The sequence below is a fragment of the Entelurus aequoreus genome, linkage group LG06, assembly GCF_033978785.1.
Source record: "Entelurus aequoreus isolate RoL-2023_Sb linkage group LG06, RoL_Eaeq_v1.1, whole genome shotgun sequence".
In the NCBI taxonomy this organism is placed as follows: domain Eukaryota; kingdom Metazoa; phylum Chordata; class Actinopteri; order Syngnathiformes; family Syngnathidae; genus Entelurus; species Entelurus aequoreus.
Window position 1 is genome coordinate 31,768,961 of NC_084736.1, and position 27,500 is coordinate 31,796,460.

The window sequence follows — 27,500 nt, forward strand, 5'->3', positions numbered from 1 at the left end:
AAAGTGCATGCGCTGCTGAGCTCTTTTTACAAGAGTGTAGGGACCAGGTCATATTGTCAGTTATCTGCACCCCCAGGAACTTGGTGCTGCTTACTATCTCCACCGCTGTGCCGTTGATGAAGAGTGGAGCGTGGCTGGACTGGTGCTTCCTGAAGTCAACGATGATGTCCTTGGTCTTGTCGACATTCAGGACCAGGTTGTTGGTTCTGCACCAGTGACCCAGATGTTTCACCTCTTCCCTGTAGTCCATGTCGTTGTCACTGATGAGGCCCACTACTGTCGTGTCGTCCGCATACTTCACAATGTGGTTAGTAGTGGACCTGGCGCAGCAGTCATGGGTCATCAACGTGAACAGCAGTGGACTCAGGACGCAGCCCTGGGGGGAGCAGGTGCTCAGGGAGATGGCACTGGAGGTGTTGTCACCCACTCTCACAGACTGGGGTCTGTCTGTGAGTAAGTCAAGCAGCCAGTTGCAAAGGGGGGTATTGAATCCAAGGGGGGCCAGTTTGCTCACCAAGTGCTGCGGGATGATGGTGTTGAATGCTGAGCTGAAGTCCAGAAACAACATCCGCACGTGTGTGTCCTTTCCTTCCAGATGTTCTAAGCTCAGGTGGAGTGCAGAGGAGATGGCGTCCTCTGTGGAGCGGTTAGGGCGATAAGCAAACTGGTATGGGTCGCATGTGGGGGGAAGTCTGGAGACAATATATTCCTTTACCAGCCTCTCAAAGCGCTTCATTATGTTGGGGGTGAGTGCAACGCGGCGATAATCATTGAGGGAGGAGATTGTTGGTTTTTAGGCACTGGAATGATTGTGGCCGCCATAAAACATGATGGTACCACAGCCTGGGTCAGCGATTTGTTGAAGATGTCTGTGAGAACCCCAGCCACCTGGTCTGCACATCCCTTAAGCACCTTGCCCGTAATGTCATCAGGTTTCCCGGACATCCGCTATGTCCAGGTTGAGCTGCTGCTCATCAGGGCGAGGGATGGATTTTCTCGCCGGAGTGGTGTTAAGTGCCTCAAACCTCGCAAAGTAGTTGTTAAGGTCATCTAGGAAGCTGATACTGTTGTCACAGGGACGGGGGGCAGCTTTATAGTCTGTGATGACCTGTATGCCCTGCCACATTCGTCTAGTGTTTGTGGGGTTCTCAAAGAAGTCCTGCACTTTCTGACTGTGAGCACGCTTTGCAACCTTAAAGGCCTACTGAAATGATTTTTTTTAATTCAAACGGGGATAGCAGATCTATTCTATGTGTCATACTTGATCATTTCGCGATATTGCCATATTTTTGCTGAAAGGATTTAGTATAGAACAACGACGATAAAGATCGCAACTTTTGGTATCTGATAAAAAAAAGGCTTGCCCCTACCGGAAGTAGCGTGACATAGTTAGTTGAACATATACACAAAGTTCCCTATTGTTTACAATGATGGCCGCATGAAGTGAGAGAGATTCGGACCGAGAAAGCGACAATTTCCCCATTAATTTGAGCGAGGATGAAAGATTTGTGGATGAGTAAAGTGCAAGGGAAGGACTAGTGGGGAGTTGAAGCTATTCAGATAGGGAAGATGCTGTGAGAGCCGAGGGTGACCTGATATTCAGCTGGGAATGACTACAACAGTAAGTAAACACAAGACATATATATACTCTATTAGCCACAACACAACCAGGCTTATATTTAATATGCCACAAATTAATCCTGCATAAAAACACCTACGTGTTTGTTATGCTAGCTCCTAGCTCCTCTGCTAGCTCCTAGCTCCATAGAACACGCCAATACAATTCAAACACCTGATCAACACACACAATCACTCAGCCCAAAAGACAGTTCACCTAACCCAATGTTCCTAAAGCTTATATATTTTTAAAAAGTTACGTACGTGACGCGCACATACGGTCAAGCTATCAAATGTTTAGCAGCCAAGGCTGCATACTCACGGTACCTGATATTCAGCTGGGAATGACTAAAACAGTAAATAAACACAAGACATATATTTACTCTATTAGCCACAACAAAACCAGGCTTATATTTAATATGGCACAAATTAATCCTGCATAAAAACACCTACGTCTTTGTTATGCTAACTCCTAGCTCCTATGCTAGCTCCTAGCTCCATAGAACACGCCAATACATCACACAACACACACAATCACTCAGCCCAAAAGACCGTTCACCTAACCCAAGGTTCATAAAGCTTATATATTTAAAAAAAGTTACGTACATACGCAAAAAAAAAGTTGCGCACATACGGTCAAGCGATCAAATGTTTAGAAGCCAAAGCTGCATACTCACGGTAGCACGTCTGCGTCTTTGTCATCCAAATCAAAGTAATCCTGGTAAGAGTCTGTGTTGTCCCAGTTCTCTACAGGCGTCTGTGTATCGAAGTCAAAAGTCCTCCTGGTTAGAGTCTCTGTTATCCGAGTTCTTCCATCTTGACTGCATCTTTCGGGAATGTAAACAAAGACGCGCCGGCTGTGTACTGTTGTTGCTGACTTCGTTCGAAAAATACGTCCGTTTCGCACCGACAACTTTCTTCTTTGCTTGCTCAGCTTCTTTCTCCATAATGCAATGAACATAATTGCAACAGATTCACGAACACAGATGTCCAGAATACTGTGGAATTATGAAATGAAAACAGAGCTTTTTCGTATTGGCTTCAATGTGGAAGGCATACCCGTGTTCCCCGGGCTACGTCACGCGCATACGTCATCCTCAGAGGCGTTTCGAACCAGAAGTTTAGCGGCAAATTTAAAATGTCACTTTATAAGTTAACCCGGCCGTATTGGCATGTGTTATAATGTTAAGATTTCATCATTGATATATAAACTATCAGACTGCGTGGTCGGTAGTAGTGGGTTTCAGTAGGCCTTTAATGGCACGGTTCAGGTTAGCTCTGGTTGTTTTTAATGCTACCATGTCACCAGACTTAAAAGCCTTGTACCGAGCCTTCAGCATTGCACGTACCTCACTGTTCATCCAAGGTTTCTCGTTGTTCCGTGTGGGGATGTTCTTGATCACATTGACATCCTCCATGTACTTCTGAATGTATGCGGACACAGACTCTGCTTACTCCTCCACACAAGTGTGATGATTTTCGGTGGCGGCTGCCTTGAACATGTCCCAGTCTGTGGTTTCGAAGCAGTCTTGTAATGCTTCCATTGCTCCCTCTGGCCAGGTCCTCACCTGCTTCACTGTAGCTTGCTTCCTGATCAGCAGGGGCTTGTATGCAGGAATTAGCATCACAAATAGATGGTCTGAGGAGCCGAGGTGGGGGCGTGGTGCAGCTTTATACGCATGTTTAATATTGCTGAACACTAAGTCCAGCTTTCTTCCACCCCTGGTTGCAAAATTCACATATTGATGGAAATGAGGGAACACAGTTTTCATGTTAGCTTGATTAAAATCCCCTGCCACGATGAAAACTCCCCTCTGGATGTGTAGATAGCAGTTCATTGATGGAGCAGTACAAAGCATTCAAAGCTTCTTTGGAGTTAGCACTGGGAGGAATGTACACTGCTGTGAAGATCATAGCACTGAATTCCTGGGATAAATAAAATGGCCTGCATTTTATAGTTAATATTTCTACATCGGGAGAGCAGTGACAATATTTCTACATCGGGAGAGCAGTGACACGATACTATCTTCCCATTGTTGCACCAGTTGTTATTGATGTATATACAAACACCACCACCTCGGGATTTACCAGTGAGAGTTCTGCTCCTGTCTGACCGAAACATAGTTAGCCCCTCGATGCTAACTGCCTTGTCCGGAACGAATGGTTTCAGCCACGTTTCTGTGAGAAATATGGCGCAGCAGTCTCTCATCTCGCGTCTTGCTATGAAATCCAGCTTAAGGTAGTCCAGTTTGTTCTCCAGGGAGCGGACATTTGAAAGCAGGATGGAAGGAAGCGGCGTTCTGTGAGGATTAGCCTTTAGCTTTGTTGTTAGCCCCGCTCGGCATCCCCGCTTCTGCTTCCTATCACACCGCTTACGTCTCCTCCATCGACGGTCCCCGCTGGTACTAGGCTCCGCTGCTTTACAGGCCGCTGGATATATATATAAAGGCATGGCCGGGTGTAACCAGCCGTGCCTTTATATTGCGTTTTGTCAGTGCTCCCCGGTGTTTTGTGTTAGTTTGTGTCCTGTGCTTTTATTTTGACGACTCTTCCGGTTTTGTTGGCGTTTCCCCCTGGCTACTTCACTTCTGTCCCGCACCATTTCCCCTCACCTGTTTTCTGTTTGCAATCAAGACAATTTAAGTTGATCCTTTTCCCTCCCTTGTTATCGATTCTCTATTCACTGGTGACCACAGACCATCCTTTTGATGCCGAGCGCAGGTCCACTCGTACTTTGTGGACGCTGTCTGCTCCACGCCTGTCAGAGCACTTCCCCGTTGCTCTCGCTTTTTCTTCGTTTTATAAACAAATAATCAATTTTTTACTGCATGTTCGCGTGCATCCTAAAATCACAACAACTTCCTGCGTCTTTCACAACACACCGTTTATCAACGCTTGACATATATAGATATATTTAATATCTTTATTTTTCAGGGTTTATATAGCTCCACACTTTGCAGAGTTAAAATAAAAGAATTAATATAGTTAAATATTAAACATGTTATTACAATAAAAAAAGATACACAAAAAAACAAAACAATGCATTTCCAATAATATTTATTTCTGTTTGGTCCCGTGCAGTCAGTTAAAAAAACAAATGAGGGTACGATACACAAATGTTCATCTGCAGAACCACGTGATATTTAAGTGTCAAATGGTTCGGAATATTTACGCAAGGTTATTTTTAATTGCACACCTTCTCTGGGTTTGTAAAGTTTTAAATGTGTGGGCATGTTCATCGGAGTTCTCAGTGAATTGCTTTTGTGTCAACGAAAAAATGTCAAGCAGAAGAATATCAAGTATTTGACGAGCAAATCATGGCCAGCTGTGTACTCCACACTTTGAATGTTCACACAACTCTTAATTGTTGACTTTTTCCTCTCTCAAAATGATGTGATTGGCCCATATTCTGTTTGTGTGTGTGAAGGTTTCCCAGTGATGGTCATCTGATGCCTTTTAGCAAGTCATTTGGTTATTTTTTTGAAATACACTAAATCAGTGGTCCCCAACCTTTTTTGCACCAGGGAGCGGTTTAACGTAGGCATTATTTTCACGGACCGGCCTTCCATGTGTGCCAGATAAATATAGCAAATACAGTCCTGGTCAAAAGTTTACATACACTTGTAAAGAACATAATGTCATGGCTGTCTTGAGTTTCCAATCATTTCTACAACTCTTATTTTTTTGTGATAGAGTGATTGGAGCACATACTTGTTGGTCACAAAAAACATTCATGAAGTTTGGTTCTTTTATGAATTTATTATGGGTCTACTGAAAATGTGACCAAATCTGCTGGGTCAAAAGTATACATACAGCAATGTTAATATTTGGTTACATGTCCCTTGGCAAGTGTCACTGCAATAAGGCGCTTTTGGTAGCCATCCACAAGCTTCTGGTTGAATTTTTGACCACTCCTCTTGACAAAATTGGTGCAGTTCAGCTAAATTCAATGCTGAAGAAACAAGCCCATGTCAGAAAACCAACAAATTTAGCTGAACTGCACCAATAATAATAATAAGAGTTGTCGAAAGTATTGGAAACTCAAGACAGCCATGACATTATGTTCTTTACAAGTGTATGTAAACTTTTGACCACGACTGTAAGTGCATGAAAAATGAATACATTTCTGTGGATTTCTACTTCCATTCTAAAAGTTATGTATTCATATTTGTGCAATAATAGCAGCTATTTAAAGGCCTACTGAAATGAGATGTTCTTATTTAAACGGGGATAGCAGATCCATTCTATGTGTCATACTTGATCATTTCGCGATATTGCCATATTTTTGCTGAAAGGATTTAGTAGAGAACATCGACGATAAAGTTCGCAACTTTTGGTCGCTGATAAAAAAGCCTTTCCTGTACCGGAAGTAGCGTGACGTCACAGGTTGTGGCGCTCCTCACATCTGCACATTGTTTACAATAATGGCCACCAGCAGCGAGAGCGATTCGGACCGAGAAAGCGACGATTACCCCATTAATTTGAGTGAGGATGAAAGATTTGTGGATGAGGAAAGTGAGAGTGAAGGATTAGAGGGCAGTGGAAGCGATTCAGATAGGGAAGATGCTGTGAGAGGCGGGTGGGACCTGATATTCAGCTGGGAATGACTAAAACAGTAAATAAACACAAGACATATACAGTATATACTCTATTAGCCACAACACAACCAGGCTTATATTTAATATGCCACAAATTAATCCCGCATAACAAAAAACCGTCCATACAACCCGCCAATACAAATCAAACACCCGCACAACACACTCAATCCCACAGCCCACAGTACCGTTCACCTCCGCAAAGTTCATACAGCGCATATATTTCCCCAAAGTTACGTACGTGACATGCACATAGCGGCACGCATGTACGGGCAAGCGATCAAATGTTTGGAAGCCGCAGCTGCGTACTCACGGTACCGCGTATCCAACTCAAAGTCCTCCTGGTAAGAGTCTCTGTTGTCCCAGTTCTCCACAGGCCAATGGTAAAGCTTGACTGTCATATTTCGGGAATGTAAACAATGAAACACCGGCTACGTGTTTGTGTTGCTGCAGCCGGCCGCTAATACACCGCTTCCCACCTACAGCTTTCTTCTTTGCTGTCTTCATTGTTCATTAAACAAATTGCAAAAGATTCACCAACACAGATGTCCAGAATACTGTGGAATTTTGCGATGAAAACAGACGACTTAATAGCTGGCCACAATGCTGTCCCAAAATGTCCGCTACAATCTGTGACGTCACGCGCAAATGTCATCATACCGAGACGTTTTCAGCAGGATATTTCGCGGGAAATTTAAAATTGCACTTTACTAATCTAACCCGGCCGTATTGGCATGTGTTGCAATTTTAAGATTTCATCATCGATATATAAACTATCAGACTGCGTGGTCGGTAGTAGTGGGTTTCAGTAGGCCTTTAACTGACGAGGTCAAAGGAGACGTGTATTTTCTTCCTTCAGCACAATTATTATATGCAACAATTTAGCACTTCTCCAGTTGAACTACTACTGATCTTAGGTCATCAACCTGCAGATGGAACCTAGCTTTTGGCAACTTGATGTTTATTAATGTGCATTGTCCCATGTCACAAAGATGTAAGAGATATAGCAAATCAGGAGTTTTAGAACAAGCTTATTGGTGTGTCTGCTGGGACTGGCCAAAGTGAAGTAGGAGAAATTGTTTAATGGCTCTGTGGGGCCAGGTAGAAATTGCGTCACGGACCGGTGGTTGAGGACCACTGCTCTAAAAAAACGTATGCTTGGCCTCAAAGCTCATACTCCACACAACAATCCTAATCGTCGACAGATCATGAATCATAAAATGATGCTTTGGTATCAAGTTTCTGTGTGAGCACAAGTTCTTGAAGAGTTTGTGGTGGTCAACAATCAAATTCTTTAGATAAACGGTCAAACTCAAAGCGAAAGAAGATTTTTTTATTATTTGAAGTAACAACATTAACAAATCCCAGTGTGTTGTTTCCTAGAGGAAAAATGGGATGTTTTTCACCAGACATAATGTTTGGACAGTGTCAGAATAATTGTATATAAGTTATCACACAACTTTGTGTTCCCATGATTTCAGCTCGCCCTGCGCGAAGACAAAAGCTGTCTTTCATCTTATCAAGCAAAAGGCTTGTAAAACTCCACTGTGTGCGATGGGATGCGACACGGGGGTGTCGGTTTCTTTGATCTATTGACAGCCACAGGTAGACCTTGTCCTGACCTGAGATCTACAAAGCGGAGAGGGAGCAGACCTGACGCAGCTCCAGGCACCTTTTCTTTGAAGTGTTTATGACCGAGTGCAACAGCTGTTTATGACCACCTCCCCTTAGGAGCAGCTGCGTAATGTAATGTAATGCTATGTAATCAGAAAAAGCCCAAATAAAAGAGGACGCGTGGAACTCCCTCGTCAGAGCGGTGTGGTGATGCTGTACGAGGGTGCAGGCACACAGGCGCTCTCCTCATGAGCTAAATTGAATCCTGTCTCTGTTTGATTTCCTTTGCTTCTTGTCTTGTAATAGATGTCATCGGTGTTTGAACCTGACAGACAGAGTTCAAGCCAATGCCATTGTCAGCACTATCCGATATGATTTTAGTGGGCCGCTTTATTCGTTCTATTTATCCAAAATCAAAACCTAAATCCCGGAAAGCAAGTCTCGTTCTGGTAAACTGAAGAGTTGTGTGAGAAGTCCAAAAAGCAATTTTGACCTCATGGAGGCACCTTCAAGTAGGTTGTGCACTACATCAAATCACTAGTTATGGCTAACATGGAAACACAGCAACAAATTAAGTGCAGAATTTATTTTCAAACCATAAAGTGACTTTGCCACCTTCATTTTCCCATATCAACATTATAGACTGTTGTCTAAAAAAATGTGGAGGTTGTATTTTTCAGACTATAAAGCGCACTAAAACCTAATGTACGGAATCATTCTGGTTGTGCTTACCGACCTGGAAGCTATTTTATTTGGTACAAGGTGTAATGATAAGTGTGACCAGTAAATGGCAGTCACACATAAGAGATAGGTGTGGACTGCAAGATAATGCCAGTAAACACCAAAACTTTAAATGTTCCTTTGAGAATATAGAACATGACACAGTGCTCAACAATCTGTCAAAATGTTTTAGTAGGACTTTGGTAAGCTAAGAAGTTGCACCGCTTGGATTGTTGTCTGACTACCATAGTCAGATGTACTGTGCTTCAACATACAGTATTACTATGGTGTGTGTATAAGGACCCCAAAATGGCACCTATTAGCAGACATTATCTGGCGTTTTGTTTCAAAATATATATACTGTATACTAACTTTTATTTGTCAGTGTATATACTGTATACTAACTTGTATTTGTCAGTGTATATACTGTATACTAGCTTGTTTTTTTTTATTGTATACTAGCTTGTATCTGTTAATATATATACTGTATACTAGCTTGTGTTTGTTACTGTATACTACCTTGTATTTGTTACTGTATATACTGTATACTAACTTGTATTTGTTAATGTATATACTGTATACTATCTTGTATTTGTTAATGTATATACTGTTTACTAACTTGTATTTGTTCATGTATATACTGTATACTGGCTTGTATTTCTTACAGTATATACTGTATACTAGCTTGTATTTCTTACTGTATACTAGCTTGTATTTGTTAATGTCTATACTTAATGTAACATTAAGAGTGTTACTAAAACGGCCTTCTTTCATCTCCGTAATATCGCTAAAATTCGTTCCATCTTGTCCACTAGCGACGCTGAGATCATTATTCATGCGTTCGTTACGTCTCGTCTCGATTACTGTAACGTTTTATTTTCGGGCCTCCCTATGTCTAGCATTAAAAGATTACAGTTGGTACAAAATGCGGCTGCAAGGCTTTTGACAAAAACAAGAAAGTTTGATCATATTACGCCTATACTGGCTCACTTGCACTGGCTTCCTGTGCACTTAAGATGCGACTTTAAGGTTTTACTACTTACGTATAAAATATTACACGGTTTAGCTCCAGCCTATCTCGCCGATTGTATTGTACCATATGTCCCGACAAGAAATCTGCGTTCAAAGAACTCCGGCTTATTAGTGATTCCCAGAGCCAAAAAAAAGTCTGCGGGCTATAGAGCGTTTTCTATTCGGGCTCCAGTACTCTGGAATGCCCTCCCGGTAACAGTTAGAGATGCTACCTCAGTAGAAGCATTTAAGTCCCATCTTAAAACTCATTTGTATAATCTAGCCTTTAAATAGACCCCCCCTTTTTTAGACCAGTTGATCTGCCGTTTCTTTTCTTCTCTCCTCTTCTCCCCTGTCCCTTGCGAGGGGGAGTTGCATAGGTCCGGTGGCCATGGATGAAGTGCTGGCTGTCCAGAGCCGGGACCCCGGGTGGACCACTAGCCTGTGCATCGGTTGGGGACATCTCTGCGCTGCTGACCCGTCTCCGCTCGGGATGGTTTCCTGTTGGCCCCGCTGTGGACTGGACTCCCGCTGATGTGTTGGATCCACTGTGGACTGGACTTTCACAATGTTATGTCAGACCCACTCGACATCCGTTGCTTTCGGTCTCCCCTAGAGGGGGGGGGGGGTTACCCACATATGCGGTCCTCTCCAAGGTTTCTCATAGTCATTCACCGACGTCCCACTGGGGTGAGTTTTTCCTTGCCCGTATGTGGGCTCTGTACCGAGGATGTCGTTGTGGCTTGTACAGCCCTTTGAGACACTTGTGATTTAGGGCTATATAAATAAACATTGATACTGTATATTAGCTTGTATTTGTTACTGTATATACTGTATACTAACTTGTATTTGTTAATGTATATACTGTATACTACCTTGTATTTGTTACTGTATATACTGTATACTAACTTGTATTTTTTAATGTATATACTGTTTACTAACTTGTATTTGTTAATGTATATATTGTATACTGGCTTGTATTTCTTACTGTGTATATACTGTATACTAACTTGTATTTGTCAGTGTATATACCGTATACTAGCTTGTATCTGTTAATGTCTATACTGTATAGTAGCTTGTATTTGTGAATGTATATACTGTATACTACCTTGTATTTGTTACTGTATATACTGTATACTATCTTGTATTTGTTAATGTATATACTGTATACTACCTTGTATTTGTTCATGTATATACTGTATACAAGCTTGAATCTGTTAATGTCTATACGAGGGGTCGGCAACCCGCGGCTCCGGAGCCCGCATGCGGCTCTTTGAACACTCTGATGCGGCTCAGCTGCATACTTGCCGACCCCCCGATTTTCCCAGGAGACTTATGGATCTCAGTGCCTCTCCTAGAAAACCCCCAGGGCAAATATGATCATATTTTCACTCTAATTACTAAATTAAGGGCGTGCCCTAATTGCACTGCAGTAATTATCCTCTATAGCATTTACAAACAGCATGCCAGTCCAGCCACATGTTGTATGTAGCTTTTACTTGCACATGTAGGAGACAGCAAAGCATAGTTAGTCATCAGCCACACAGCTTACACTGACGGTAGCCGTATAAAACAACTTTAACACTGTTACGTTACAAATATGTGCCACCCGTGAACCCACACCAAAAAAGAATGAAAAACACATTTCTGGAGAACATCCGCACCGTAACACAACATAAACACAACACAACCAATACCCAGAATCCCATGCAGCCCTAACTCTTCCGGTCTAGATTATACACCCCCGCTACCACCAAACCCCCCCACACATCAACCCCCCCACACATCAACCCTCCCCCCCTCCGTGCGTCGGTTGAGCGGAAGAGTTAGGGCTGCATGGGATTCTGGGTATTTGTTGTGTTGCGTTTATGTTGTGTTACAGTGCAGATGTTCTCCAGAAATGTGTTTGTCATTCTTTTTTGGTGTGGGTTCAAAGTGTGGCGCATATTTGTAAAGTAACAGTGTTAAAAGTTGTTTTATACGGCTACCGTCAGTGTAAGCTGTGTGGCTGTTGAACTAGTACGCCTTGCTGTCACTTACGTGAGCAAGCTGAAACTGCATTCTACATGTGGTCAAGCATGTACACTGTTTGGGCAGGCTGTAGAGGGCGCCAAAAGCAGTGCCATCACGGCCGGATTTTCGTTAGTCTCACGGAAATAATGAGGATTGGCAAGTATAACGCTATCAAGCGCCATTCATTCAAAACTCGCGGGCCGAACTAACATCAAATTTCCATATTAAGGTGCGTGCCGGTGCGTGTGTCTGAGACCCCTGGTTAACATAGCACAAAGCAATTTAAGCTTTGTATGCGGTGTTTTTCATTTTAAAAATTTTTTGTGGCTCCCATTATTTTCTTTAATTTGTGAAACTTGCCAAAATGGCTCTTTGAGTGGTAAAGGTTGCCGACCCCTGGTCTATACTGTATAGTAGCTTGTATTTGTTCATGTATATACTGTATACTACCTTGTATTTGTTCATGTATATACTGTATACTATCTTGTATTTGTTAATGTATATACTGTATACTAGCTTGTATCTGTTAATGTATATACTGTATACTACCTTGTATTTGTTACTGTATATACTGTATACTACTTTGAATTTGTTACTGTATATACTGTATACTACCTTGAATTTGTTACTGTATATACTGTATACTACCTTGAATTTGTTACTTTATATACTGTATACTACCTTGAATTTGTTACTTTATATACTGTATACTATCTTGAAGTTGTTACTTTATATACTGTATACTAGCTTGTATTGGTTAGTGTAAATACTGTATACTGGATTGTATTTGTTAGTTTATATACTGTATACTGGATTGTATTTGTTAGTGTAAATCATTTTGTAACATATTGAATAATGTCGTATTATTTCTTTCTGTCTATTTTGCTCATCATAGCTTTGACGTCAACAGGAGCAGAAGCTGCAGCAGCTTTGGCCTTTTGCTCCTCTTCCTGCTGCCAAAGCACCAGAGGATGAACGCCAGCACTTCGACTGCTAGCGTTTTGCTCCAGCTGGGATGGACTGCAAGAAGATAGAAATAATATTTACTCATGTTATTTTTGCACTACAATAATATAGACATAATATTTACTCATGTTTATGATGGACTACAATAATATAGACATAATATTTACTCATGTTTATGATGGACTACAATAATATAGAAATAATATTTACTCATGTTTATGATGGACTACAATAATATAGAAATAATATTTACTCATGTTTATGTTGGACTACAAGAATATAGTGTATAAATCATATTTACTCATGTTTACGATGGACTACAAGAAGATATAAATAATATTTACTCATGTTTATGTTGGACTACAACAATATAGAAATAATATTTACTCATGTTTTTTGTTGGACTATATTAATATAGAAATAATATTTACTCATGTTTATGTTTGACTACAATAATATATAAATAATATTTACTCATGTTTATGTTGGACTACAAGAATATAGTATAGAAATAATATGTACTCATGTTTATGATGGACTACAAGAATATAGTATAGAAATAATATGTACTCATGTTTATGATGGACTACAAGAATATATAAATAATATTTACTGATGTTTATGTTGGACTACATTAATATAGAAATAATATTTACTCATGTTTATGATGGACTACAATAATATCGAAATCATATTTACTCATGTTTATGATGAACTACAATAATATAGATTTAATAGTTACTCATGTTTATGTTGGACTACAATAATACATAAATAATGTTTACTCGTGTTTATTTTGGACTACAATAATATAGAAATAATATTTACTCATGTTTTTGTTGGACTATATTAATATAGAAATAATATTTACTCATGTTTATGATTGACTACAATAATATAGAAATAATATTTACTCATGTTTATGTTGGACTACAATAATATAGTATAGAAATAATATTTACTCATGTTTATGATGGACTACAAGAATATATAAATAATATTTACTGATGTTTATGTTGGACTACATTAATATAGAAATAATATTTACTCATGTTTATGATGGACTACAATAATACCGAAATAACATTTACTCTTGTTTATGATGGACTACAATAATATAGATTTAATAGTTACTCATGTTTATGTTGGACTACAATAATACATAAATAATATTTACTCATGTTTATGTTGGACTACATCTAGATATAATATTTGCGTTCAACCTTAGAGGAATGTTAAAGTGCTCCCTCCGTTAGCCGTTAGAGAATTGTGGCCAAGTAGAGACGCCCTTTATGATTTTTAAGCACATGACATTGAAGTCTTTATAAATGTTTAGATGTAATTTTGAAAAATACATCGGTGTATTCAAAATAAAAATTTAGAACACACTTTTTTTTTCCTGGTTAAAAAAAGATCGATTCATTGGGAATTCTTTTGAACAAATGATTGATTTTCATTTTTCACTTTCATATATTTTGATATTTTGAGCTTGTTTTTTTTTTCTAGGTTCAAATCCTATTTTTTCAATTTCAGACTTTTGGCCTGAAAAAAGCGTGGGGGGCATGTCATAAACTAGGAGGGGCGTGGCATCATAACAACATTCGATAGCAATCAATAAGTGAACCATTAAGTGGCGAGTAAAGAGTTTGTGAATGTTTCCTTTACTAACCTGAAATTATGAACTTCTGGGTTGATGGCCTTCTTCTGGATGTCTTTATAAACAGGAGACTTGAGATAACGGAAGAAAGTATCCTGTATGAAACATAAACATAAATACACATGACAATCTTTACTTGGCTGCCTTATTTTCTTATACAAAACAACATGCTTTGCACAAACTAAAATGTGAATAATATAAAAACAGACAAAAATAATACCAAAAAAAGGAAAGAAAGCATAAGGAGAAATAAATATGGTTATTAATCTAATAGATTGTTGATGTTGAGTTCAATGAGAAAGTCTATATTTTGTATTAATTGTTTTTTCTTCTTGATGGTGCACGTAAATATTTACTGTAAGCATTGTGTTGGCTCTACTGATATTACACAAAGTACGCTATAATATTACTACTATTTGTATTCATCCCTCGTAGGGCCGCAGCCAACAATCCATGCAATCATTCATTGATTAGAAAATAACTTGGATTCTTATTCTGTTGTTTCATGAATGTAACTAACAACGTTGATCAGCTCAGTTACAGCTCTTTAGCTCAGTTACAGCTCTTTTTATTACCAAATATGTGTTATATGTGTTTTATGTTGCACGATTGCACCAAGAAAAATTCCTAGTTTGTGAACCCGTTCTCAAACAATGGCAATAAAACTATTCTGATTCTGATTCTGATCAAATCTAGACCGCATAAACAAAAGGTCAAACTAAATAGAAGGTTACAGAAAAGAAAAGTTAAATAAAAAGGGAAAATAGGGTAATAATGACAGTTAAAAAAAAGTAAATAAGGATGTAAAAAAAAAAGGTAAAACAGTGTAAATAAAAGGGGTAAATTAGGTAAAAGAAGGTAAATAGAATGCATTAAAAGGTAAAATAGGATAAATAGAAAGTCAAAGAAGGGAAATGGAATGTAAAAAACCAGTGTGTGAATGTGATGTATAAAGTAAAGCACTTTTGGTATCAATATATGGCATAGTAATGTGCATTATAAATACAGATCATTTACCATTTAAAACAAAGGTAAAATGTGAAAAAAAAGTTAAAAGGTAAATAGAATGTAAAAAAGGTAAAATAAAGTAAATAGAATGTAAAAAAGGTAAAAGAAAGTAAATAGAATGTGTTGGAGCCAAAATTCCTTATTTGTTTATATTGTTTTTATTTTTATTTTCTCTAATTGATTGTTGGGTTCAGCATGTTTAATTTCCTTTTCGGCAGAGTGCTCCGCCCACTTCCTGTTAGGAACCAGGAAGTATTGACCAGGGAGGGGACTGTTACCATGGTGCGGTTACCATGGTAGCCTCCTTTAAATTGGGTTCAGGTGTGAGCATGGGCGAGGCGATTGGAGGACAAACAGTTTTCGACCGTGGTCGTGGTCGTGTTTGTGTTTGTGACGTGACGTGTCGTGTCTTGCCGTGACAATGCTGTGACAATGTGCCATTCAAGGTTAGCATATTTTATGTTATATAACTTACATTTGATTTAATTTAGATAGCTGGAATAAACGGATTGTCATATCCAAACACAGTTCTACAGTACTGGACATTCTATCATTTACACGCGTCAAACTGGTCAACACAGTCGCCCTCGGTACCAGCCCAAAGGTAAGGGCTGTACAGAATGTAAAAAAGGTAAAACAAGTAAATAGAATGTAAAAAAAGGTAAAACAAGTAAATAGAATGTAAAAAAAAGGTAAAAGGTAAACAGAATGTCAAAAATTTAAAATAAAGTAAATAGAATGTAAAAGAAAGTAAACAGAATGTAAAAAAGGTAAAAGCAAGTGAACAGAATGTAAAAAAGTTTCAAAGTAAATAGAATGTTAAAAATGTAAAGAAAGTAAATAGAATGTACAAGAATGTACAATGGACACGTCTGTCACGCGGCTGCCGCGGAGGGTTAGAAAACGGTTCTAAAATCCTGCACTGCAAGCCCATAGAAATGCATTGGTTTCACTTTGTGTTTTGTTTCCCCCAGCCATTTATTTTGTATGATTATTGGATAAAGGCAATATACCACCCCGCGCTATAGACCTGCATTCTAAATACATACTTGTCCCGCGCTCAAGTCTTCTCCCGACACAGTGTTTCAATTGGGCTACTTGTTAACGTCAAGTTACTATTCATAGAAAACAGCCATATCTGCTCCGGAATAATGGACAAATGGCTAAAAAGAGTAAACCCCCCCTCCGCAGAGACATCATCGGTGTCTACCAGTAGGCCTACAATCGAGGATGCAACCCAGGTTTCTCTTCCTTGGATCAGGGTGCAAGCAGTAGGGCTAGCGCTACAATTGATGCTAGCCAAGTTACTAGCATGGCCACTGACAGTGACCGTGAGTATGATGCAGAGCTTCGGCCCCATGACATGAGAAAGCATACGGATAGAGACATCATAACGACATCATCAAAAAGATGCAAATATGATGAGAACTACACTGCTTTGGGGTTCACTTATATCGGTACTGGTTGGTCTATTCGGCCACAGTGTGTTATTATATGTGCAAAACAACTCAATGAAACCTTCACTCTTGCGAAGACATCTTGAGACGTATCACTCTCACTTGAAAAACAGAGGGGGAAAAACGGGGAGGAAGAGGGTACGTAGCTGGAGATTCAATGTTTGAAGGGGTACGGGATGGTAAAAAGTTTGGGAACCACTGGATTAATACAATAATGAGTATATTATTAAAATAATAAACAGATTAATAAAATAATAAATAGATTGATGTCCTGTACTGTCAATCAATACTAGTAATATAATATGATGAACAGCAGGGGATATGATGAGACCTTCTTCATGAGCAGGAAGACGTGCGTCTGAGCAGCTTCCAGAACATAACGATGAGGATGTTCCAGTCCTTTCACGGTCAGACCCATGGTCCTGCCGTCAATGTTGATCCAACGAGGGGCGCCGGGGGCCAAGAAGGTCCTGAACATTCAACATTTCATCCAAATGATGACTAACAATGTTCCACTTTCCCACGTTTACATTCGAAGTGATGACATTTCAGTCTTTACTAAAAATAAGTTTTGTCTTACTTGAAGATGGTTTCAGCTTTGCTGGACATAGACGACGCAGTCCCCCACTTCAGCTCCTCAGCTGCTTCCCAAAAGGCTAAATTCTCCCCTGGAAAACACGCACAGCTAAGAAACAATTCACAACAACTAACACCAAATTGTTGTCCAACGCACATTTTGTCTAGTCAGCGTTATTATTGCCAATCATCTCTGAGTGCCGCTCAAACGCGCACGTCTTCTGCCTCATCAAAACTTATGTTTGTTTCTCGTGGAGACCAAGCAGGAACAACAGCATGTAACAAGAGCTGACACTGGGAGACAAATATATTTTACCTACATATACACATACATACAAACTATACATTCATAGTACATTCATTCATACACATAGGTACTTATACTCCCACATACATACACAAATACAGTCCATACATACACACTCAAGGTACATACCTCCACACGCATATTCACTGTACATACATACATACATACATACATACATACATACATATATACATACACGCATACTGTACATACACATTCACTGTACAAACATACATATACACAAACTGTACACATACATTCACTGTACAAACATAAATATACACATACTGTACATATACAAGCACATGTACATACAAACATACATACATATACACATAGTGTACATATACATTCACTGTACAAACATACATATACACATACTGTACATATACAAGCACATATACATACATACACTCATGCAAATAATCACGTTTCTGGGTAAAACACGGCACACTGACAAAGCTTAACCTATTTTACCATAACAATCTACAAGGTTAATACAGTTCGCTTGTTTTTCTTCCCCTCCATTTATCTGCTTTCTTTTGTATTTCAAATTATCATTACATACATGTATTGTTGAATTTGAAACCATTGTATTGTTGACAGTAGAGGTAATTATTGTTATTATTCAATATCAATAGTGCTACTTCTATTGGTATTTGTATTGATCCATTTGTAGTATAATAACGTTCATTGTCATTTCTGTGTTATTAATATTTACTTCACTAACTCCTTCTTTGCTATTATTTTTCTTATCATACTTGTACAAAAATGATTCCCGGGCGCAGCCACCGCTGCTGCTCACTGCTCCCCTCACCTCCCAGGGGGTGAGGGCGGTGGGTCAAATGCAGAGGATAATCTCACCACACCTAGTGTGTGTGTGTGTGTGTGACCATCATTGCGATTTAACTTTAACATATCGTATTTGCTGATATTGTTGTCTCTCTGCATTATATTATTCCCCTCTTCCCCCTCTCTATCCCCGAAGTATCCAACACTTCTCTTTTGTGTACAGCAGATATAGACAATCTACATCAACAATATGATTTGCCTGAGTGGCTGGACAGGACAAAAAATAATAAATATTATATGAATAAAATAAAGAACCAAGCAAAAACATTAAAAGGGTGTTTTATTGTTTGTACTATGGCGCCATATTTTGGACAAGTTCGCTCACTCTCGGGGCTGCAGTGTCATTCCATTTATCGGTAGTGTTTTGTTTTTTATCAAGTGCCTTTCAGTCTTCTCGCCGTCCATGGCGTTTCTACTCGTAGGGATTCTTCATTATCACTCCAAGCAACGTTTGTAAGTTTTACAATATAACTAAAACAATTCATACTTACTAGAGCATCCCATGTGTGATGTCTCTAGGAGTGTTTTCATGCATATTTGTACGTGCTATTGTAATGTAATCAAGGTAGCGTCGTTAGCATTCGTTAGTATACTAACATGTTTACGAGTGTTAGTATTATAACTTACAATGACAATATTTTTGTATTGTTTTTTTATATATATATGACTTACTTTTAAGACTTTTATTGCTGAAACCTTTCTGGGTCCCCGGCACCTATAACACTCATCACATTTGGAGGATCCCCAAGGGTTAAAGTAGTGACTTGGGATCAAATGTAAACATTAGTCAAGCCTGATGATTGACAGGCCACTAGGCCAAAGTCTACCAAAGTCAGTTGGGATATATTTAAGTTCAGTGGTGAAGACAAACGGTAGAAAAAAAGGACGGGTGGATAAAATGAGACATTAGTGGGAAGGCTGAAACTCCAATCATGAAATATAACTTACCACTGAACTCCTTCTTGAGGAAGATCTTGAAGTCGTCTCTGCCTCGAAGGTCAGTCAGCAGCTCAAACAAGCTGAAGGACCAACGCTCCACACGCATTTTAGTCGGCACGTCCACCCTGTTCACAAAAATACTTTTTACAGCTCGCAAAAAAGATGCATCAATATGAACGGATACAAATTTCGATGACGTAAAACCACACCCTTTGACCCCCTTTTCAAGGTCACTTTAAAGACATGTTCTGCTCACACGAGACATCATTTTTTTAGAGGTTGTGAACAATGAAACCCAGATGGATCTACCTACTGTAGATGTATGTATGTATGTACATACGTACATTCTCATATTGAGAGTCCAGTAAGAGTCGTTGTCTGTCAGCCAGGGGTTGCTGGGTAGGCAAGGTGCCAAAAAGGGATCATGGTTCTTGTAAGTGGTGATGCACTTCACCAGCCTGTTGGTACAAATGTGACACAAATAAGACCAAATGTCACACACGTGAAACCAAATGTCACACAAATAAGACCAAATGTGACATAAATAAGACCAAATGTGACATTAATAATACCAAATGTGACACAAATAAGACACAATCTGACAAATACACGACCAAATGTCATACAAATAAGACCAAATGTGACAAACGAGACCAAATTTTACATAAACAAGATCAAATGTGACATAAGAGACCAAATGTCACATAAATAATACCAAATTTGACAACTACAAGACCAAATGTGACACAAATAAAACCAAATGTCACACAAACAAGACCAAATGTGACATAAATAAGATCAAATGTCAAACACCTGAAACCAAATGTCACACAAATAAGACGAAATGTGATATAAATAAGACCAAATGTGACACAAATAAGACACAATGTGACAAATATGAGACCAAATGTGACACAAAAAAAACGAATGTCACACAAATAAGACCAAATTTCACACAGAAAGACCAAATGTGACAAACGAGACCAAATTTTACATAAACGAGATCAAATGTGACATAAACGAGACCAAATTTTACATAAACGAGACCAAATGTCACACAAACAAGACCAAATTTGACACATACAAGACCAAATGTGACACAAAATAAGACCAAATGTGACACAAACAAGACCAAATGTGACATAAATAAGACCAAATGTGACACATATAAGACCAAATGTGACACATATAAGACCAAATGTGACACAAATAAGACCAAATGTCACACAAATAAGACCAAATGTCACACAAATAAGACCAAATGTTATATAAATGCGACCAAATGTGACATAAACGAGACCAAACGTGACATAAATAAGATACAATGTGACATAAATAAGGCCAAATGTCACACATATAAGACCAGATGTGACACAAATAAGACAAAATGTGACGCATATAAGACCAAAAGTCACATAAATACCAAATTTGACACATAAGACCAAATGTGACACAAATAAGACCAAATGTCACACAAACAAGACCAAATGTGACATAAATAAGACAAAATGTGACACATAAGACCAAATGTGACATAAACGAGACTAAATGTGACATAAACGAGACCAAAAGTGACATAAATAAGACAGAATGTGACACATATAAGACCAAAAGTCACATAAATACCAAATTTGACACATATAAGACCAAATGTGACACAAATAAGACCAAATGTGACACAAACAAGACCAAATGTGACATAAATAAGACCAAATGTGACACATATAAGACCAAATGTGACACATATAAGACCAAATGTGACACAAATAAGACCAAATGTCACACAAATAAGACCAAATGTCACACAAATAAGACCAAATGTTATATAAATGCGACCAAATGTGACATAAACGAGACCAAACGTGACATAAATAAGATACAATGTGACACATATAAGACCAAAAGTCACATAAATAATACCAAATTTGACACATAAGACCAAATGTGACACAAATAAGACCAAATGTCACACAAATAAGACCAACTGTGACATAAATAAGACCAAATGTAACACATATAAGACCAGATGTGATACAAATAAGACAAAATGTCACACAAATAAGGCCGAATGTCACACAAGACCAAATGTCACATAAACAAGACCAAATGTGACATAAATAAGACCAAATGTAACATAAATAAGACCAAATGTCACACAAATAAGACCAACTGTCACGTAAACAAGACTAAATGTGACATAAATAAGACCGAACGTGACATAAATAATACCAAATGTAAATGAAACCAACTGTGACATAAATAAGACTAAATGGGACTTAAATAAGACCAAATGTGACATAAATAATACCTATTGTACAATCTTCAACATGCTGATCCAATCATTCAGTGTGGTGTCTTTTCCCTTGTAATATTACAAATATTTGCTCATGACAATAACGTTCTGGAAAATCCAACTTACGCTCCAAGGGACACACTGGATTTCACCTTTGACCTCATGATGGCTTGTTGGTAGAACAAGTTCTAGAACAAACGACAATATCCATCAAACGTTGATGTTCATGTACATTTGAATATGTAACTTGCAAACCCCAAAGTACACGATGTAGTGTAAACATGGCAGAATGTAGTCAACACAGTAAAGTAACACAATCATACTTACCATACGTCTGTATTGGTCAAATGTCATTTTCTGGAAGACAAAATACATGAAAATGATAATCTATCAAAATCCCAAATAACATGCGCTAAGTAGTGTGTGCAAACTATACAAATGTGCGTACCACTCCTGGGGGTGCTGCAAGTGATCTAGTAAGACTGTAATTGATAACATGTGTAAAAGTCATGCAGGCCCACGGCCACCCTGGCTAAATTGGGGCCCTGAGGAGAATTTTAATTGGAGGGCCCCCAGTACAAAATTTGCTCACTCTTTTATATCTATGTGAAATTATTTTTATACTTTTTTTTAAACAAACTTGATGCATGTTTTGTACTAAAACAAATTCACCTTTAATAATTTAACATAATATTTGAAACATATATTTGCAAATCTTGCCGTTTGATCGTCTAACCGGGGCTTGGACCCCACTAAACCTGCCTTACAAGAGCAGCACTAACACTGCGCACCACAGTGAAAACATAAAGGGGCATTTTATTATCATCAGTGATGGAGCAGGAAGGGACTTGGAATATGTTTGTGCTAAAAAGTCATATGAAGCACCCTGTCTTTCATTAATGGACATTTTATATGCACTTTCTCACGCATAATGGGCCCCCGCCCACATATCACTGGGCCCCCAGCGCGTGATATACGTTTACTAGTGCAGACCGCCCTAGTAAAATGAGGATTTTGTGTTTACTACCAGCTGTTACCATGGAGACATTCATCTCCCTTCACATTCGGTCCAATAAATACAGCCAACAAAACTGAAGATAAGTTTATCTGTTTTCAGTTAGTAATACATGACAAAGTATGCATTCATCATACATGTCTTTTGTTGAGTCCTACAAAATGTTTATACTGTAAGTATTGAACTTATTACACGCCAGCTGTTTGATTGTTATGTGCATCTTAGTTGAAGTTTTCATTAACACATTTGGAGGTGTTGAATCGCCATGTTAAATTGCTAATGATAATCAGTAGCATGTATATGGCATATCCAATGTAAATTAGCATCGAGCTAACAGGTATGCACACACAACACTAAAAACCTCATTGGTTGTAGGGAGTTACTTTACGTACCAGAGAGCAGAGAAAAGTTACAGACTTACACATTTTATTCAACATATGCAAAAGTGAGTGAGTGAGTGAGTGACAATAGTGACAGAGAGTGAGTGAGAGTGTGAAAGAGAGTGAGTGAGTGAGTAGTGAGTGAGTAAGTGAGTGACAGAGAGTAGTATGTAAAAGAGTGACTGAGTGAGTTAGAAAGTGAGTGAGGGACAGTATGGGAATTGGGAGTGAGTGACTTAGAGAGTGAGTGAGTGGAATGACTGAGTAAGTGAGTGAGTAGTGAGTAAGTGAGTGAGTAAATGGGAGCGTAGTGACTGAGTGAGTGAGTGAATGAGTAAGAAAGTGAGTGACTGAGAGAGTAGTGAAAGCAGTGAGTGAGAAAGTAGTGAGTGAGTGAGTAAGAAAATGAGTGAGTGGGAGAGTATTGAGTGAGTGAGTCAGTGAGTGAGTGATTAAGAAAGTGAGTGAGTGAGTAAGGAGTGAGTGAGTAAGAGAAAGTGAGTGACAGAGTAGTGAATGAGTGAGTAAGAGAAAGTGAGTGACAGAGAGTAGTGAATGAGTGAGTAAGAAAGTCAGTGACAGAGAGTAGTGAGTGAGTAAGTAAGTAAGAGAGTGAGTGACAGAGAGTAGTGAGTGAAAGAATGACTGAGTGAGTGAGTGAGTGAGTGAGTGAGTGAGTGAGTGAGTGAGTGAGTGAGTAAGTAACTATGTGAATTGGAAGTGAGTGAGCGGATTGAGTGAGTATGTGAGTGAGTAGTGAGTAAGTGAGAGAGTATTGAGTGAGTGAGTAAATGAGAGCATAGTGAGTGAGTGAGTGAGTGAGTGAGTAAGTAAGTATGTAGTGAGTGAGTGAGTGAGTGAGTGAGTGAGTGAGTGAGTGAGTGAGTAGTGAGTTCGAGAGAGCAGTGAGTGAGTGAGTGAGTGAGTGAGTGAGTATGGGAATTGGAAGTGAGTGAGAGGAATGAGTGAGTAAGTGAGTGAGTAGTGAGTGAGTGAGTGAATGAGTAAGAAAGTGAGTGACAGAGAGTAGTGAAAGCAGTGAGTGAAAAAGTAGTGAGTGAGTGAGTAAGAAAGTGAGTGAGTGGGAGAGTATTGAGTGAGTGAGTGAGTCAGTGAGTGATTAAGAAAGTGAGTGAGAGAGAGTAAATCTCCAGAGACTGTGCAATGAAGCAAAACGTCTACCTGGCATCCCACCCCACCCTGGACCAGAACAGCATGTACGACACTGTTCACATCCTCAAAACAGTAGTCCCTCATTTTGCAAAGTCCCTGAAAGACGTCGCACTCAACCGCAGACCGACTTCATCCTACAGGAGCAACAGAGAGACGAACACCCCACCCAGAGCTACACCCAGAAGACCTGCGGCACCCAGAGCCCACCCTGCCCCACACAGATCTGCACCCCAGGCCAGGACCACGCTATACACCTATGCACAGGCCGCGGGATCCCAGGCTAGGCCCTCTCCTCTCATGCCAACCCCCCTCCTGCCCACCCACCCATACCACACAAATGCACAAGCCAACCCCACACCTGGTGGATCCCCACCCTGTGAGCTGACCGTGCAGCAGATAATGAGCGAGCTCTATTCAATCATAGTCCAGGCCAAATCCACTGGAATATAACACCTTCATAATGGAATACAAATCTTTCACCATTTCAAGCTGGAATATACAAGGTCTGAGGTCCACTGCCCTTGGCATTAAGAGCAGGAACCCGGACTTTACCACAGAAATCTCAAACACAGACATCATTGTCCTACAAGAGACATGGCACAGAGGAGATGGCCCTACTGGCTGCCCTGTAAACTACAGAGAGCTGCTGGTACCATCCACCAAGCTAACAGGGGTAAAACAAGGGAGAGACTCGGGAGGTATGTTAATATGGTACAAATCAGAACTAACCCACTCCATAAAGCTAATCAAAACCGGAGCTTTTTTCATCTGGTTAGAAATAAATAAGGAACTTACGTCAACCGAAAAAAATGTCTTCCTGTGTGCCACCTACATCCCCCCAATTGAGTCCCCATATTTTAAGGAGGACATGTTCTCCATCCTAGAGGACGAAATAAACAATTTCCAGGCCTGTGGCCACATTGTAGTTTGTGGGGACTTCAATGCCAGGACAGGACGAGAGCCCGACACTATCAGCACACAGGGAGACAAGCACCTACCAGGAGGGGAAAACATCCCCTCTCAAACATGCCCCCCCAGAAACAACTTTGACCAAGCAACAAATAAACATGGCTCACAACTCCTACAGATCTGTCGCTCACTGGGACTGTACATAGTCAACGGCAGGCTTCGAGGGGACTCATATGGTAGATATACATACAGCTCATCTCTAGGTAACAGTACAGTAGATTACTTTATCACTGACCTCAGCCTAGCGTCTCTCAGAGCGTTCACAGTCAGCCCGCTAACACCCCTGTCAGACCACAGCAAAACCACTGTATACCTGAACAGATCAACACCCAACCAGGAAGTACTAAAACCAAACAAACTACACACTATTAAAAAATGCTACAAATGGAAAGAAAGTAGTGTAGAAGAATTCCAAAATGCTATCCAGCAACAAAAGGTCCAGTCATGTTTAGACCAGTACCTGGAAAAGAACTTCCAATGCAACAGTGAAAGCGTAAACGGGGCGGTAGAAAGCCTCAATAATATATTTGACCTTACAGCCTCCCTATCCAACCTAAAGGCCTCAAATAGAAAAATGAGGAAGAATATTAATACCCACGACAAATGGTATGATAATGACTGTAAAAATCTCAGAAAAAATTTAAGAAACCTATCAAACCAAAAACACAGAGACCCAGACAACCAGAACACACGTCTCCAATACGGCGAAACCCTGAAACAGTATAAAAATACAGTCAGGAAAAAAAGGGACCAACATGTTAGAAACCAGCTACATGATATAGAGGAATCCATAAAAACAAACAACTTCTGGGAAAACTGGAACAAACTAAACAAACAAAAACATGAGGACCTACCCATCCAAAATGGAGATGTATGGGTAAACCACTTCTCCAATCTCTATAGCCCAATACAAAAAAATGAACAGCAAAAACACATACAACATAAACTACAAAGCCTAGAGTCAACAATAAAAAACTACCAGAACCCGCTAGACTCCCCAATTACTATACAAGAACTACAGGACAAAATAAAATCACTTAAAACCAAGAAGGCCTGCGGTGCTGATGGTATCCTAAATGAAATGATCAAATTCACAGACTCCAAATTCCAATTGGCTATACTAAAACTCCTCAACATTGTCCTTAGCTCTGGGATCTTCCCCAATATTTGGAACCAAGGACTAATAATACCGCTTCACAAAAGTGGAGACAAATTTGACCCCAATAATTACCGTGGGATCTGTGTCAACAGCAACCTCGGTAAAATCTTCTGTATGATCATCAACCACAGACTTGTAAATTTCCTTACAAACAATAATGCCCTGAGCAAATCACAAATAGGCTTCCTACCAAATCACCGTACAACAGACCACATTTTCACCCTCAGCACCCTAATTGACAACCAAATTAACAAAAACAAAAGCAAAATATACTCCTGCTTTGTTGACTTCCAAAAAGCATTCGACTCAATCTGGCACGAGGGTCTGCTATACAAATTGCTAGAAAGTGGCATCGGAGGGAAAACATATGACATCATAAAGTCAATGTACACCAACAACAAATGTGCAGTGAAGATTGGTGAAAAACATACAGACTTCTTTCCTCAAGGCCGTGGGGTTAGACAGGGATGCAGTTTGAGTCCAACCCTCTTCAACATATACATCAATGAATTGGCAAAAACATTGGAACAAGCTACATCACCTGGCATCCCCCTAGTAGACACAGAAGCCAAATGCCTACTGTTTGCAGACGATCTGGTGCTGCTGTCTCCAACAAAAGAAGGTCTACAACAGCACCTTGATCTTCTACACACATTTTCCAAGACCTGGGCATTGACAGTCAACCTAACCAAGACAAAAGTTATGATATTCCAAAAAAGACCCAGCCTCCATCACCACAAACACAAATTCCTCCTAGATACAACTGCCCTAGAATACACAAAAAACTATACCTATCTCGGCCTAAACATCAGTGCCACAGGGAATTTCAACCAAGCTGTGAACGACCTGAGAGATAAGGCAAGAAGGGCTTTCTACGCTATCAAAAGGAACATCAAACTAGACATTCCTATTCAAATCTGGCTCAAAATATTAGACTCCGTCATAGAACCCATTTCCCTGTACGGCTGCGAGGTCTGGGGCCCTCTTGCTAACCAAGATTTTGCAAAATGGGACAAACACCAAATCGAGACTCTGCATGCAGAATTTTGCAAATCCATTCTCCGCACCCAACGGAAAACACCAAATAATGCATGCAGAGCAGAATTAGGAAGATACCCACTAATAATCAAGATCCAAAAGAGAGCAGTCAAATTTTATAACCACTTAAAAGAAAGTGAC

General features: G+C 39.5%; 1 protein-coding gene and 1 long non-coding RNA gene across 3 annotated transcripts in view; both read right to left on the minus strand.

Moving 5' to 3' along the window:
• Nucleotides 1–4,657: 4,657 nt before the first annotated feature.
• LOC133652115 (uncharacterized) lies at nt 4,658–9,272 on the minus strand. Its single transcript, XR_009826526.1, has 2 exons — nt 9,066–9,272; nt 4,658–8,983 (listed from the first exon to the last, which is right to left on the minus strand). It is a non-coding gene; the product is annotated as an uncharacterized LOC133652115 (long non-coding RNA).
• Nucleotides 9,273–11,585: 2,313 nt separating this feature from the next.
• Nucleotides 11,586–27,500, minus strand: part of rgs9a (regulator of G protein signaling 9a) — a 37,959-nt gene continuing 22,044 nt past the window's right edge. For both annotated transcript variants that reach the window (XM_062050515.1, XM_062050516.1), the window contains 8 exons: nt 21,953–21,982; nt 21,752–21,813; nt 19,677–19,790; nt 19,342–19,457; nt 17,239–17,326; nt 16,990–17,128; nt 14,206–14,288; nt 11,586–12,590 (listed from right to left, as the gene is read on the minus strand). In XM_062050515.1, the coding sequence (XP_061906499.1) occupies nt 12,434–12,590; nt 14,206–14,288; nt 16,990–17,128; nt 17,239–17,326; nt 19,342–19,457; nt 19,677–19,790; nt 21,752–21,813; nt 21,953–21,982 (789 nt within the window). In that variant the 3' untranslated portion in view covers nt 11,586–12,433. The remainder of the gene's footprint in view (nt 12,591–14,205; nt 14,289–16,989; nt 17,129–17,238; nt 17,327–19,341; nt 19,458–19,676; nt 19,791–21,751; nt 21,814–21,952; nt 21,983–27,500) is intronic.